Here is a 16,025-nt window from a genome sequence, read left to right on the forward strand (position 1 = left end):
AACAACAAATTGCTTGCTTCCACATTTCCTCCTCCTTGGAAGTTGAGTTCTAATTATAGAAGTTCTTGAGTTCTAAATATAAATTTATAGCTTGAAAAGGGCAATAATTTGCAGGTCTGCTTAATACGTAACACCTTTAGGAATTCTTCGTGTTTAACTAGTCGGCCTTTTCCTTGGCAGTGGGGAGTATCTTCACATTAATTGAGTTTATTTATAGACTCCTGTGCTTTCCCTAATCATTAAATCCTAGCTCAGCTCTTGGCAACTTCAGCCTCTTGCGTAGTTTTGGGCTGACGCTGTCCCAATTGCTCACGTGGCTTTGGTGAGGCTTCCAAGTCTGAAAAGCCTCATGCGGGTGGCAGCTTCCAGATAACGAGTGTTTCTGTATAACAGAGATTTTTGTTTTGAACTAACATTCCTTGCGGGATGTCTTAAAATTACAAGAGCAGAACAAAAAGTGATTGCATAGGCCTGGTGTTTAAAAAAAAATACATGCCTTCCAAAAATGCATTTTAACCAGTTAAATATATATTTGATGTTTTTTATAACTGGAATAAAGGAAGTCATATGTGGTCCTTTCTGAGTGGTACCAGCCAACAAAAGGGGACCTTTTCACTTGTGCAGCTGTTGCTTCAAGCCCCACCCCCCCACCCCGCTACTGCCGGGGGGGGGCTCTCCCAGTCCATGGGTAAGGGAAGGGACATACCATCTGGGAGGAACTATAGCTTAGTATATATGGGCTAGGTGGACCATATGATCTGAACAAGTGTAGCCTGAAGAACCATCTTGTTATAAAGCACTTTTCACTCGTAGCAGAACTCCTAGCAGTGTAGATATCATAGATACTGATCATTTATATTTGTTTCTTCCTCTTGCAAAGGGCCTACTTGCTCTGTTTTCTCGCTTGCACATTCTGGGTTGGGAAGTGGGGCTTGTTTCAACTCCTCTCAGGCATGCTGGAGAAGGGCGTAGCATCTACCTTGAATGCAGTAAGTCCCTGGCATCTCCACGTAGGGCTGCAAGAGGCTCCCTGTCTGTGTAGACAATACTGGGCTAGAAGGGTCAGTGGATCTGTTTCTATCTAAGGCAGCTTCCTATGTTCCTTTGCTGCTCACTGCTGCCGCCTTGTGCAAGTCACTATCCCTGAGCCCAACCTACCTTCTAGGATAGCTGTGAATATAATGCCAAATCCTTCCCCCACCCCTTTTCCTGGAGGAAGAGTGAGATACTAATGTGATAAGTAACAGGACTTTTCTTGCTCCTTTTGCCTTTTGTATCTGGTTCCAAAAACTGAACTTGAGAACAAGTTGGTGCCCGGAAATATTGTACTGCAATGTGGCTGTTTCACCATGCAGAGGATATTGCTTCTTGGTATTGTTCATGCTCGCTGTGATTTCATCTAAATGGATTCCAACCTAGTCCCTGAGGGAATTCTTTCCCTCTCTAACACCAAACGGAGTTGGCAAGAGCTGCAGGAGGAGGAGGAGTTAAAAGCGTAAATGAACATTTCTCACTCAGTCAATGGGAAAGCTGCCAACTTATTAAGGTGACTCAGGCTAAAGAAAGTTAAAAACAAAATAACCCACCAGTATTTGCTATTCAATTCAAATTGAATCCAGTAGGGAAGAGATCAAAGGTAATTCTGTTCTGGTCACATTAGGTTTATTTGAAGATAATCTTAGTTAAATCAAGGATTCTTCAAAACTGACCAGAAACCCATTTAGACACACACGCACAAACACACGCACGCACATACACACACTCTTTTTAGGTTAGCAATGGGGCAAATGAGCCAAACAATAAATTGCCACCTGTTCTTATGTATTCCACAGGGTTAGCCACAATAGCCTGTTGCCATAAAACAACAGTCTCTCTCCCCAAGGAGGGATGGGGAGCCTGCAGCTCTCCAGATGTTGTTGGACTACAGGTTCCATCATCCTTGACCGTAGGCCCTGCTGACTGGGGCTGTTGGCATCCTACAACATTTGGAGGGCTGCAGGTTCCCCTATCCCTGAGGACTAAGTTGATTGTGGTTTAAGCGCTTGCTGTCCGATGCAAGATGTAGTCATCTGAGTGGGTAGATGTATATGCCGTAAGGGCAGGAGGAAGCAGGAGTGGGAAAAAAATGTTTTCTGCCAGCAGGCAATGTAGTAAGAGAGAGAACTTTGCAGAGTATGGATGAAAAAACGACAACCACATCAAAAGACTAAGAGACCCATTCAGAGTGGGTGTGGCCCACTCCAAGCTGGTGACAAACTATCCATGCAGGATGAATAAACACCCAGTGAGGGACAATTACTTTCTGTAGTGTTCAAGCCACGCCCAGTTGAGCAGCAGTCTGATAGTGTCAAATTTGCAAATGGATTCCAGCTCAGCCTCTTGACGCTCCCTTTAGAAACATTCAAGTGTGGCAGCTTTGAAGTTGGTTGCAAAATGTCCAAGAAAATCTAAATGCTTAGTCACATTTGCTGCCTTTGATGGTCCAGTTTTCTTCCTTGCAATGATGCTAAGAAATATCCCTAACCTACCGGAAATATGAGGCTATAGTGAGTAACCGTCTTTTTCTTCATATATTGCACAAGGGTTGCAGCTGACTCTGAATAACTGCTTGAAATCCCATTTGAGCTGTTCAAGGTTCTGAGCCCAAAGAATCCAGGTTTTCGGAAGTATATGCAAATATACTCATTTGCATAAAGCAGCACAATGTGCGTACTGCTGCTCCTTCTCCCTCCCCCCCCAAAAAATAATGTTGGTTTCATAGTCCCCAGGGCAAGTAGCAGGATGAAAATGCAGCACAATATCTAACTCAAAAATCATGCTAAATAGAATGTATGTGAAAACCTCATTCTCAATTAAAAGCTTTTAATTATGGCTGCGCTGTCAGCATAAATCAAAGGATGAAAGTACAGCTTGGTGTATTAGCCAAGACGCACCCAAACAGTGAGCAAGTCTGAGATTAATCTAAAGATTTTACATGATGCTTCTGTATATAGGATAAAATTTAAGCGTTGAATCTACTCAGAGTAGACCCATTGAAACAAATGGGCCTAATTAACAGGTTCCTTGATTTCAGTAGACCTACTCGCAGTAAAACTTAGTTGGATTCAAGTGTTTGCCCTTTTCTTCTTTCCCCATAAGTACTATGAGGTTGGGGATATCATAAGTGGGGAGAACCCTGCTTTTGCACTCAGGTCCTGCTTTCTGGCTTCCCAAGAGGACATCTGGTTGGCCACCATAATAACAGAATGTTGCACTTGATGGGCCATTGTCCTGTGCCTCCTCCACCCTCATGATTATCACATGAGCTCCAGGCACATATGCAGAGTCCTCTTACTTGCTGGAGCTTCCCCACTCATTTCATGAGAAGGTCCATACAGCAACGCATCTTCCTCTACCATCTGTCATTGCAACATTTCACCAAGCTGTAGATCAGCGATTTCCACCAAGAAGAAGAAGAAGAGTTTGGATTTGATACCCCGCTTTATCACTACCCTAAGGAGTCTCAAAGCGGATAACAATCTCCTTTCCCTTCCTCCCCTACAACTAACACTCTGTGAGGTGAGTGAGGCTGAGAGACTTCAGAGAAGTGTAACTAGCCCAAGGTCACCCAGCAGCTGCATGTGGAGGAGCTGGGAATCGAACCCGGTTCACCAGATTACGAGTTCATTGCTCTTAACCACTACACCACCTCTTACAGTTTCAAGAGGGACACTTTGCACCAATGCGCCATGATTCCAAGATCCATGCAGGGGGTCTGCTTTGGGCTCCCATTTTCAGACAGGAGGCCATCATGCTGCATGTGGACAAGCTGTTTTTGAAAGCAAGGAGCTTGTCAAAAGCCATTCATAAAGCCGCAGGAAAGAAAGAATAGAAAAGGAGCCTTTTAGATTGACAGCTCCAATATTGCAATAAGTCAGTGTGAAGAATTAAGTTGGAGCTATAATGATAGTAGAATTATTTGCCCTTGTGAGTGAATTAGTTAGGGTTGGCACCCAGTTCAGTTTACCAGTCAAATGTTGTCAGCTGGTCAGAGAAACGATGATACTGTTGATGCTTCCGACTTGGCCAGCAATCTGCTTGGCACAAGCGCCTTTAAAAGCGGTTTTTGGATGCTTTGGGTTCAGTTGTTGTTGGTTTTTTAATGTAATTGTAGACAGACCCTGATGTTCCTGAATGAAAGCCAGAGAGAACCGTCCAGTGAATTGTTCACATTTTTAGGAATAGTAATGTGTTTTTGTAAGCATCACAAGCATCAAACTTCTGAAACTTGTTCAGGCTGCAGTCCTATATGCACGTACCTTGGAATAAGTCACTGAACTTGGTTGGACTTCCTTCTAAGTAGATGTGCAATTTTTGTCATTCAAACAGGCATGTGTTTCTGTTCAGCTTAACCTGCTGTATCTGGTGGCAGTTGAGTAACCACTTCCAGGCCTTTTCATTTCCTCTTGTCAATCCTGGGAAATTTACAGTGATGTCAGAGTGACACCTTTCTTTAAAAAAAAAGTATTTTGTTTTTGTTTTGTTTTTTTTAATAAAAAAACTTCCTTGCTAGATGGATTTTCAGAGTTGCAATGATGTCATTGATGCTCTTCAATGACCATTTGGTCTTTGAGTTTTCCTGCTTGATATGATTGGATCATCAGTGAAATATGCTTGCTTATGTCATGTATAGAAGAAGGGGAAGTAAGGGGGGAAAGTTAACTTTCTCTGAGCAGAAGATAATTCTCCAGGCTGCACAACAAGGTTGCGTGATCATTTGCATTAAACATTCCAAGGGATTTTTTTTTACCCCCCTCAAATTCAGTGCCCTGGCAGAGGTCCACATTTAATATTCTTGATTTCCTCCTAAAACGAAACAACCTGTCTAAACAAAGCAGAGAATGATTTGTTCGCAGCAAACCGGTGTGTTGAATTATGCTGTGATTTCCCTTCTAACGGGAACTTGGCATGGCTAAACAAATTTCCTAGCAATCAGAGACCAAGCCCCAAAAATTGGTGCCCCGACTGAGTATTTCTGATTTTTTTTTCCTGCAATGAACAACCATCTATTTCAGACTTTACATTTCTGGGTGACGCTCTAGGAAGCACTGGGCCCTGGGGCAGGTATGCATTGCCTCTTGACTTTGGTTAAAATCATAAGAATCCCTGCAATAAAAACAACAACGCAGAAAGCCAAGTACAAAGAAGCCTGGGTTTCCTCACAATAAGCAAGAGCTTAGGTATAGGAAGATACTGTTTAGATTGTTGCTAGGACCAGGAAGATAAAGAAAAAAAGAAATCAATGGAAGCCACTCGAAAACGACCAATATTCTATAGAAAGCAATTAGGTCCAGATTCAACATTCCCTGACCACCAGCGCAAGAACGAAAATAAAGGTTGCACAGTATGAAATGCAGCGCAACAGTTGCGCTAGCAGCACCTTGTTGCGCAGCAGGAAGTATCGGGACCCCTGCAGTCTGTTGCGCAACCAGCCCCAAGAGCCATTACTAGTTTCTGGCACCTTCTTTTCTTCAAGCCATTCAGCTAGCACAACTGGCAACACTGCTAAACAACTGCAATTCCAGTCCCCTTCTGTTTTGCAAGCCCTTCTAGGATGTCGAACACATGCTTTCAGGCTTTCCTTAGCTTCAATGAGGGTGGGAATCTTGATATTTGTAACTGGAATCTGTGGATTGCACGATACCGGTTTTGAAACTGCACCCTGGGATCTGGACTTGCAGGTGACACAGCATGTGTAGCACCCATGATTGCAAAGATGATACTGGCTAGGGCAGAAAGTTGGAAAATCTGAGCTTGGAATTGTTTAATTGTAGATGCTATGTGGGGAAGTACCAAACTTCATAGAGTTTAGTGTCATTATCTATTGATTGCCATTTATGCTTACTTCCTTCTCTCCCCATGCCCTCACCTTGGGTTGTTCAGTCTTCAGCAAGCAAAGTCCAAATTCCCTGACCAGGTGACAGAATGATTCCCTTTTAAAAAATATTTATTTATACTTTTCAGATATATACATTTCACTGATTTTACATTCATTTTGACATTTTAAAGCTTGACTTCCTTCCTCCTCTTTCTGTGGTTCCTTAGTTTTTGTATCCATGCTTTGCTGGGACTGCTTCTTTCCATTTTTGGGCATGTAACGTTCTTGCCACTGTAGTCACATACATGAATAAATTTCTATACAATTTAGGTAGTTCCATCCCTATAATTCCCAGAAGAAAGGCTTCTGGTCTTTTTACAACGTTATTTCAAACATCCTTTTCATTTCATTGTATATCATTTCCCAGTAAGCCTTAACCGTACTACAAGACCACCACATATGATAAAAAGAATCTTCTTTCTCTTTACATTTCCAACACTTATTTGATTTAGTTTTACACATTTATGCCAGTTTGCCTGGTGTTAGATACCATCAATATATCATTTTCATATAATTTTCTCTTAAACTATAGCATGCTGTAAATTTTATATCCCTATTCCACAATGATTCCCACCACCACCACCCCACCCAACAGATCTCCATCTTTGAGAGTCATACCATCATGTTGACTTTCTCCCCACCTGAAAAGGACGCTTTCCCTTTCAGATCTAGTCCTATATGGGTGATGTAGCTGCAATGGGTTTTTGTTGCCTTATCGAAAGCAAAAGAGTAAAAAGGTTCTGCAGTATTAAGTAAACAATAAAGTGATTTGATCTGTTGATTTCCTCTGAAAAGCTCAAGTAATAAAAAGCACCCTGGATAAGTGTAATACATTTTCTTCTGCATTTTGTGCTTTTGTGTTGTCATCTTCACCTCCAAATGCCTTTGCAGGAAACTCTTTAATATTCTAGAACAGTGATTCTAAAACCTTAGTTCCCACTTTCCGCTTGACAATTGCTGGGGGTCTTGGCAGACCCTTTAATGATTTTTCTGCCTGTTGTGGCAATGGAAGCATTCTGCGCTAGTTGCTTTTTAATTGCTCCCCCCCCCCTTATATATTGTTTTACAATTTGAATTCCATAGAATTTGCTTCCATAGAATTCAAATTGTCATATAATAAAATGCAATCCAAGGAATAAAAGAAGCAATAAAAACACACTTTTAAGTCCACGTGAATACTTAATGCGATGGATGTGCTATCTCCCATCTTCCCCATGAAACCACAGACATGCCATGGACCATAGTTTGGCATCTCCAATGTCTAGGGCTTGTGCCTGCCACTGCTGGGTCAGATAGGTGGTACACTGAGGTGGTAGATCACTGGCGGAAAAGTGCTGCTGCCATAGCTCTGAGAAATGAGAGTGGATTGGGCCACCCTGTACAGAGCTACTCTTCATCATCACCACTACTGCTGCCCTGAATCTCCTACCTCTGCAACAAGTGGACTGCCTGTTCAGAGCAGGCAGGGCGGGGCAGTTGGGACACCTCTATATCGCTTGTTTCAGCTAAAGGACAGGTTGCACCCCTGCATTGTCAATTGGAGATATTCTAGTTTGAATTTATAGTTCAGGGGTAGCCAACACATTCACTTCCAGACGTTTCTTGGCACCAGCTATCTCTGACCGTTGGCCATGTCCACTCAGGCTGATGGGAATTGTAGTCCAAAACATCTTGTGGTCTCTTCGTTGGCTATCCCTACCCTGGTTACTTTGCTGGGTCAACCACTACAATGCTGTTTACATGGGGCTGCCTTTAAAAAATGTTTATTTATATTTATTTTAAGATATCTGTAGGTTGCCTTTTAATCATTGGTACAATTGGTTGTAAATTTGTTTCCAGGCTCAGTTTAAAGAACTGGTATTAAACTGGTCCTAGACTGTTCAGGGCTTTAAAGGCTACCTTAAGGATTGCCTTTGTACATCTGAAGCTGCCCAACCTTTAAACTCCAACTCACCTTTGATCACTTGGTCCGGTACAATAGATGGGCCTTTCTTGGTAATTGCACCCAAACTATGGACTGCAACTCCCAATGGTGATCTTTCAGGATGCCTATTGAGGATGTTTCTATATCAACAGGCTTTCAGTGTTTTAATTACCGTACTTTTCCATGTATAAGACTACAATGGTACCTCTACTTACGAATAACTCTACTTACGAATGTTTCTACTTACGACTGGAGCTCTGTCCGCCATCTTGGATGCGGTTTAGATAGGATTTTTTCTACTTACGAATTTTTAGATAGGGACTTATGGATTGTTTCTCCCAATGCATTCCTATGGGATTCGACTTACAATTTTTTTCGACTTACAAATGTGCATTCGGAATGCATTAAATTCGTAAGTAGAGGTACCACTGTATTTTTTTTTACTCTAAAATAATGTTCAAAATCTGGGCTCGTCTTATACATGGATAGTATCTACCACCCCCACCACCCCGTTTTCTTAAAACAGAGTCCCCAAAAATAGGGGGCATCGTATGGATGGGAAAATACGGTACTTTTAAGGAATTGATGTTTTTAATGGGTTTTTTTTTAAATGGCTGCTTTTATGTTTTATTGTTTTTAATGTTGTATTAATTGCTTTTGGTTTTTAGTGGTGTCTTTGTGACTTTTGTTTGTATTTTTGTAAGCTGATTTGATCTTCAGAAACGCAAGTTATAAAATAGATGCAGTTTGGCCCTTGTATATAGCCATGTTTTGCATTTGGTTGCATTCCAAGAACTGGGGGTGGGGGGACCCAGGTCACTGGATGGCCCAAGAGAGAGCCTTCTCTCCAGCTAACTACATACTACATTTTTTATTCATTTTCCAGCCGCCAACCTGAGCCACCAAAGAAGGAGAAAGAGGCGACTACGACCACCCCTTCTCAGTCCAAGAGAGCAGATGAGTGGAAGGACCCTTGGCGCCGATCAAAATCCCCCAAAAAGAAGCATGGGCTGTCTGCTTCACCCAGCCGTGCTCGCAGGCGCCGGAAAACCTCTGCCTCTTCAGCCTCCGGCTCAGGTTCATCAAGGTGTGAACCCGAGATGGGCAGCAACTGATGCAAGGGGATTTCTTACAATCAGTATCACTCCAGATGTCTCCTAGGACTCAGTCCTAGCAGAAAGAGCAATGCTGCTGGTGGGAGGAGCATGTGAGCCAGAGACAAAGAGAATAGGCTGTGCGGCCAGGGGGTGCTATTGTGAATAAGCGTCCAGCCCTTTCTTGGTTGCACTAGGGCAGATTGCTCTGGTGTTCGTCAATGGAAAGAGATGCTTAAATCAATACTGTGACCTGTTGAGACTGAATGGCAAAGAGTGACAGCCTGTGCCCCTGGAAAGGTAGCCTCTAAAAGCAGGCTACAGCAGAGTAGGACATAGACATTCTGTGATATCATGTGAACCTACTAGAATCTTGGGGAGATTTTGAAATAAGGGAGCTTCTTGACGATTTGAACTTTAAGAAAAAAGACGGCAGTGGACAGTTGCGAGGAATTCCCAATTTCTTGAAGCATGGGAACCCAAATAAAAAATTCTTTAGATGATTTGGCATAACATTCGGTTTGATTGATATATATATGTGTATAATTTGAAATATTGAATGTGATATAATTGGTTTTAATTGGAAAATTAATAAAAATATTTTTTAAAAAAATGAAATAAGGGAGCTTCTTAAAGCAAGTAGAACTGAAAATAAGAATTCATACAAATAATGTTCCAGTTGCCAAAATGCTCATATGTTTTATTCCCTTTCAGGTCATCTTCTCGCTCCTCCTCCTATTCTGGATCTGGTTCTTCACGGTCACGGTCCAGATCTTCCTCATACAGCTCCTATTCTAGTCGCTCTTCCAGGCATAGCTCCTTCTCAGGCAGTCGATCCAGGTACTGTTTCTCCAAATGTGTTAGCTGGCAGGTTCTTGGGCTACCATAGGGAGCCTCCCTGAGTCAAGACAGGTTCTTATAGGTGAGTCTGGGCAGTACCCTATGGAAAGCTCAGGACAGCGACTTGATGTCAGTTTTAAAGTGCTGCTGGAAATCCTGGAAGTGGAATCCAGGACACAGACTAAGTTCAGAATTCAGGGAGCTTAGCTGGTCACTAAGGCACAGCTGCATGATTGCTGCCTATAAGTAGTTTTACTACAATTTATAGCCTTTATTTTAATGCCCCCTCCTTTTAAAAATTAAAATATCTAAAATGTTCGTCTAGAGTGCTATTTTTTCTTCAAAATAAATCATACCTTAGTCGTTAATTCATTGCATCTTGAAGAGCACTTTACATATTAATACTGTATTGCATTCCATATTTTTCAGGCCCGTTTGCCCACTGCTGCTTGCTTATTGCATTTTTTTCCTATTGCAAGGAGCATTCTTGCACCTGCAAATAAAATGCTCACCAGTATTCCGCTCTGTTCTTCTCCTCACACAATTTCTCACATCAGCCTAACAGTATCTGGAGGGCACTAGGTTGCAGAAGGCTGACATAGGATTTCTTGGAGTTTCAATCCCATTTCCATGCTCACAAACTCACAGGTGTGGCCTGCTAACTTGTGCAGAATTTACGCACGAGTAAGTGTGTTTATGGTTGTGGCCCTGCAATGGCATTTCAAATAGATGCAGTCGCCACTGTCGCATGCACCGGAAAGAGGCAGTTTCCTAAATGGGTACCCAGCCAAACTACTTTGCGTGTTTGGGTTGGTTGCTGCTACTGAAAAGTTATGAAACGGTGATGAAATATCCAGGTACAACATGTTTACGATCATCTGTTATCAGAAGAGAAAAAGTTGTGTAAACAAATGGTGGCAATCTTGTGACCCATAGAGATGATTTTCTCTTCCAGATCAGCAGAGGCAGTTGAAATAGAGGAGTGTGTGAGAGAGAGGAGGGGGGGGAGAGAGAGATCTAGATGACTATCCAATAATTCTATGATGCCTTCAGGGAACTGCTGTTTCTCCACTTTCTGGAGGTTGCCTGCTTGGGAGGGTTCCTTTTCCCAGTCCATGTTCTAGCTTCCTCTCTACCAGGAGATGTTACCGTTGGCTTAAAATGATGGGGCACGGAACCATTTCTGAGCTATCAGAACCAGCTATATTCCTACCTGGACCCTGAAGAAAAGGGAGTTCCATGTTGCTGGATCCTGACCAGCTTATTTCTGGCCCCATACCGAGATGTGGGTGGAGAAAGACCTATCCTATGGGGCAGTTCAGCATCCCTCCCTTTCCTGTTCCAAATTCTGCAGATGAGAAGCTAGGCAACTAAATTATCGTGTCATTTGATCAATTCTAATTCCAGGATTTAGGTCCTTTTCCCCAGTGAAGTTGCACCTAGGGCAAGAGCCTGGAGGGAATGGGAAGAGGGGCAGTTATGGAATCTGAGGGCTGTAGGGACAAAGAGCCAAGTTGGTGGTGAGGCACCACCCCCAGTTACTGGCAGTCCTGCCGGGTGTGTTCCTTGGCTTCTCATTTCAGACGGCCCATTTCTGCCACCCACCCATGCTCTAAAGCTTCCTTCCTTCCCTTCAAGGGTGGTGCTTCTTTACACACCCAGCCCCACTTCACCAACAGATGTTGGGTGCTGGTTTTTCTCTGCAGTACCTCTGATCTAAGAGTCCTACGGACACAGATCACTCACAACCTTGAATGTGGCTTGGCACACTGAAAAGTTGAAAGCCATCATTTATCCAAAAGACGCATCCAAAATGTTTGGATAATAGAGAGTTTTGTAAAAGAAAAATGGTACCATTTTTGAAATGTCTTCAGAGATTCTTATCAGTCTGCTTTACACAGATAACAGCAGAAGTGTGGTGTTGGAGGTGAGGGCTTGCATGAGCTTAGAGCTTTTCCCCCCACAGTGGCAGGTGGGGGACTAGTGTTGTGGTCAACAGATCCTCTGAAAGCCAGTTCAGAGTGGAGCCCTGCAGGTGCTGCTTCCAGGATTAGCAGGCCATTCAAATCTCACCAGTTGGCCACCTGTTGTTTGATTGTGCCCATATATTGTTAAATATTCCATGAAGCCATAATGCTTGAAGAATTGGCCATGTTACCTACTTAGCACATCCATCTGGCTTTAAAAACTGTCTTTTGCTTTTCAGTAGTTGTTGTTACTTCACTTTGTTACTTTGCTTTATTTTGGTTCAGTCCAAAAAAAACCCCCAAAACTGTAGACTGATCCTGATATTTCACGATAAAAACCAAATGGAAGAATATTCAGTGAATTGTTTGCATTTAGAAGGAACTTAGCATGGATAAGTTTATAATTCAGTTTGGTGTGTTGAAAAGTTACTTTCATTGTGTCACAGTAATGGTTAAGTAATTGGATTTTGTCATTATTTATTCATTTCATTGTGGATCACTTCCCATAAAGTATCCTGAAGTGATTTAGCATTCAAAACAGCACAATTCCAAACCCAGATACTGGCTGTCATAAAAATATTTACATATTTAAAGGCTTTGTCTTCAATAGAGCTAATAGAGATGGTGCTTGTCTGATATGTAATGAGAAGGACTTCCAAAAGTAGCAAAGGCCTAATTTCTACATTACATGGAACTAGCATCCTGTTGAGTCGGTTATCTGGAGGAAGCCCTCTACTGCAGAGGGCAGAGATCCGTTGTGGGTATATAAGGGGTGAAAAGATCTTTTAGGTGCCCTGGTCCCAAGCTGTACAGGGCTTTGTGCACCAGTACCAGCACTTCATAAATATCAAGCCTATTGATTATTATATTACTGTTGTTGTTTGTTGTTGTTGTTGTTGTTAATAAAGTTAATATGTTAATTAATAGACCAGTCATATCCTTTCTGGGCATTTGTGGTACAGAAATTAAGTGGTATAGAAATTAAATAATCAATTAACAATTTGTAGAGGCACCCCCAGGGATGCAGGTGGCGCTGTGGTCTAAACCACTGAGCCTAGGGCTTGCTGATCAAAAGGTCGGCGGTTCAAATCCCCATGACGGGGTGAGCTCCCGTTGCTCGGTCCCAGCTCCTGCCAACCTAGCAGTTCAAAAGCACGTCAAAGTGCGAGTAGATAAATACCGGTAGGTACTGCTCTGGCAGAAAGCTAAACGGTGTTTCTGTGCGCTGCTCTGGTTTCGCCAGAAGCAGCTTAGTCATGCTGGCCACATGACCCGGAAAAAACTGTCTGAGGACAAACGTTGGCTCCCTTGGCCAGTAAAGTGAGATGAGCGCGCAACCCCAGAGTCTTCGCGACTGGACTTAACTGTCAGGGGTCCTTTACCTTTTTTAGAGGCACCCCCAATTCAATGAGGCTTCTGCTGCATTTAAAGGGTGTATCTATACTTTCCCCTCATTCATTCATTATCTCTCTCTCTCTTTTTCTCTCTCTGTTGTCTGACTTTACAGGTCACGGTCCTTCTCATCTTCCCCATCTCCTTCTCCAACGCCATCTCCGCACAAACCTCTTCCCAAAGCTAAAGGAGAGCCTGCAGCACCTGCTGGAAAGGGGTAAGATGCTGTGTCCGCTCTGGGCAAAGCGAAATTGGTTCTTTTGAGGTTGGATCTTGAACCCCAAGAACACTTTTGAGGTTCTATAGCATCATAAAGGTGCAGGGGCTCGTTGCATTTGTCAGATTTAGAACTAGACCAGCAAGGTACTTTCCACCAGATCAGGTTCGTAAAGTGTGGTCCTGTGGTATTGTGGCACCCAGGCGTGAAATAAAGCAAACACAACAGTTGTCTGTACTTAAATATTGATTTTAAATGGACGTCATCTCCCTTTTCCATGAACTCTCTGTTGGTGTGACACATGCTTCGCATACAATTAAAGAGATGACACAGTTCTGCTGAGGGATGTCTACCTACTTGTAGCAATGTTGGTTCTGCGAAGCCTGCAGCTTATCTCTTGATACGCTGGCATTCACTGATTGGATGAATGATAAAGTAATAAAATGTGTTTATTTAAATATACAGTCTTTGGGTTAGTCATCATAGGGCAGTAGGAAGACTTCAGGCTTGTGGAATCTACTTTTTTTTAAAAAAAAATCTAGAACCCCAAGATCCAACAACTGAAGCCTAGTGAGGGGGGGAGGCCTACATTTGAAATCGAGCTGTTCTAAGCCCAGACCTTTGTTTCGAATACCAGAACTGAACAGAGCTCACAGTCCTTCCACGCAAAATGTCCATGCCTGATTTCCTCCCCCCACCGGGCCCCCCAAAACACTTTTTTTTATTTTAACAGTATAATTTGCAGTGGGGTGGAACTGGGGAAGAGAAAGTCACCCCATTTGACCATGGAAATGAACTTGAAAACATGAGACAGATTTGGTGAAATGCCCAGAGACCCCAAAACAGACTGAACAGGACTCACTGTAGTCCCAGGAGCTGCACTTTGGAGCTCTGTGCAAAAGTTTCTTCCAATACGAAATGCAAAATAAATATATGCATGGTCACCTAAATGACTCTGAAAACCCTGTTGCTGTACTGTCCATATTCGTTTCATTAAAATTTTGTCTCCCAGAATATTCCTCCTTGTCTCTGTGAAAGACAGCTGAGCTTTGTATGTTCAACCTGGGCATCCAGTGTCCACCCCAAGGCTCTCTTTCACCATCCTGTCTCCCAGAATGTGTCAGACAGCTTTAGCATGGTAGCTAAGATTTGAGGCCAGACTTTCAAAGACTTGAGTTCAATCTAGCACCCACTCTCTTCCAGCCGGTCTCCCCGCTCCTGTCATCTTACCCATTTTACTTTTGCAGTGACAAGCCTGTGAAGAAACTACCTGCCCCTCCAGCGCCTCCACCAGTCGCTAAACCTGCCCCAGCCGCCCCGGAGCCACCCAAGCCAGGAAACAGAGAGGCGAGGCGGAAGGAGCGCCAAATGAGGATGCCACCCCGGAGGTAGGAGGAACAGGGGAGCTTCCTAGAACAATCTCCTAATAGGCAAGTCGAAGCATGAGCTGCTTTCTTGGGAACCTGGGGAGGCACAGCGGCCTAAGTCATTGCTTCATGCCTAGGGGCTTCCCAAGACATAGCTGTTTACTTGAAATGTCATTTAAGGCACCAGCGGCTAGCACTTTGTTTGCCCAAAGAGCCACATTCACCCTTGGCCAATCCTCAGGGGTTCCAGAAGTGGGTGTGTCCATAAGTGGGCGTGTCCACTCCACATTTCACAAACACATGCCCTCTGCAGATCAGGCAGGAGAATTTATCAACTTCTCTCCATTCATCATATGATTGATCTGGTTACCAGGGAAGGGATTTCTGAGCATCTTGGGAAATTGGCTGTGGCAAAGTGGGGTTCTCCAAAGTGAAATTAGCATGCAATTCAAATACAGTGGTGCCTCGCTAGACGAATTTAATTCGTTCCACAGGTCTTTTCTTATAACGAAAAATTCGTCTAGCGAATCCCATAGGAATGCATTGAAATTTTTTTGAAATTTTTTTTGCCCATAGGAACGCATTAATTGAATTTCAATGCATTCCTATGGGAAACCGCGATTCGCTAGACGAATTTTTCATAAAACGAATTCGTCTAGTGAGGCAACCTCCGCTCGAAAAATCCTTTCGTTAAGCGGAAATTTCATTAAGCAGGGCATTCGTTAAGCGAGGCACCACTGTATGTAGAATTTCTGAAACTGGCACAATATAAATAGATCCCAAAGGATCTAATTCCACGCAGGCAAAAGAAACCGCTTGTTTCCTATGTTTTCGTGGGGCTGTTTTGACCCTGCTTGCTTCATTGGCTGTGGGAGCTGCATCCGGAAGGCAGAAGAGAAAAACTTCCCTGCCCTTCATGGCTTCCTTAGCATTCCTCATTAGAATCATGACCACGGGTTTTTGGGAGTTCTGTGGCTGAAAGCCAGGTGGGAAATAGGTACATGCCAGGAAGTACCTGTGGGGAATCCTTTCTCTTCTTCCCTGTGATCACTTTGGAGTGGAAGGAAGGGCACAGCCTCCCTTTGCCCCACAAGAGGACTGGTTTCCCACAACTGGTAGTGATAAAGCGGGGTAGCAAATCCAAACTCTTCTTCTTCTTCTTCCGGTTTGGAATACCAAGCACATCAAGAGTGTAATGTATTGCTCAGCCAACTCAATTATTTCTCCCACCACCCAAACTATCCCTAGTTAGGGCTTGGGCCCTTACGCCATGGGGATGGTCCCTAGGGGCAGAAGTCAGCTCACAT

At 43.3% G+C, this 16,025-nt stretch overlaps 1 protein-coding gene across 3 annotated transcripts in view; it reads left to right on the plus strand.

Moving 5' to 3' along the window:
- Nucleotides 1–16,025, plus strand: part of ZC3H18 (zinc finger CCCH-type containing 18) — a 53,501-nt gene that overhangs the window by 26,265 nt on the left and 11,211 nt on the right. For all 3 annotated transcript variants that reach the window (XM_035117956.2, XM_035117957.2, XM_060276037.1), the window contains exons 10-13: nucleotides 8,728–8,928; nucleotides 9,650–9,775; nucleotides 13,250–13,351; nucleotides 14,599–14,739. In XM_035117956.2, coding sequence (XP_034973847.2) covers nucleotides 8,728–8,928; nucleotides 9,650–9,775; nucleotides 13,250–13,351; nucleotides 14,599–14,739 — 570 coding nt within the window. The remainder of the gene's footprint in view (nucleotides 1–8,727; nucleotides 8,929–9,649; nucleotides 9,776–13,249; nucleotides 13,352–14,598; nucleotides 14,740–16,025) is intronic.

Source organism: Zootoca vivipara, chromosome 6, assembly GCF_963506605.1.
Source record: "Zootoca vivipara chromosome 6, rZooViv1.1, whole genome shotgun sequence".
NCBI lineage: Eukaryota > Metazoa > Chordata > Lepidosauria > Squamata > Lacertidae > Zootoca > Zootoca vivipara.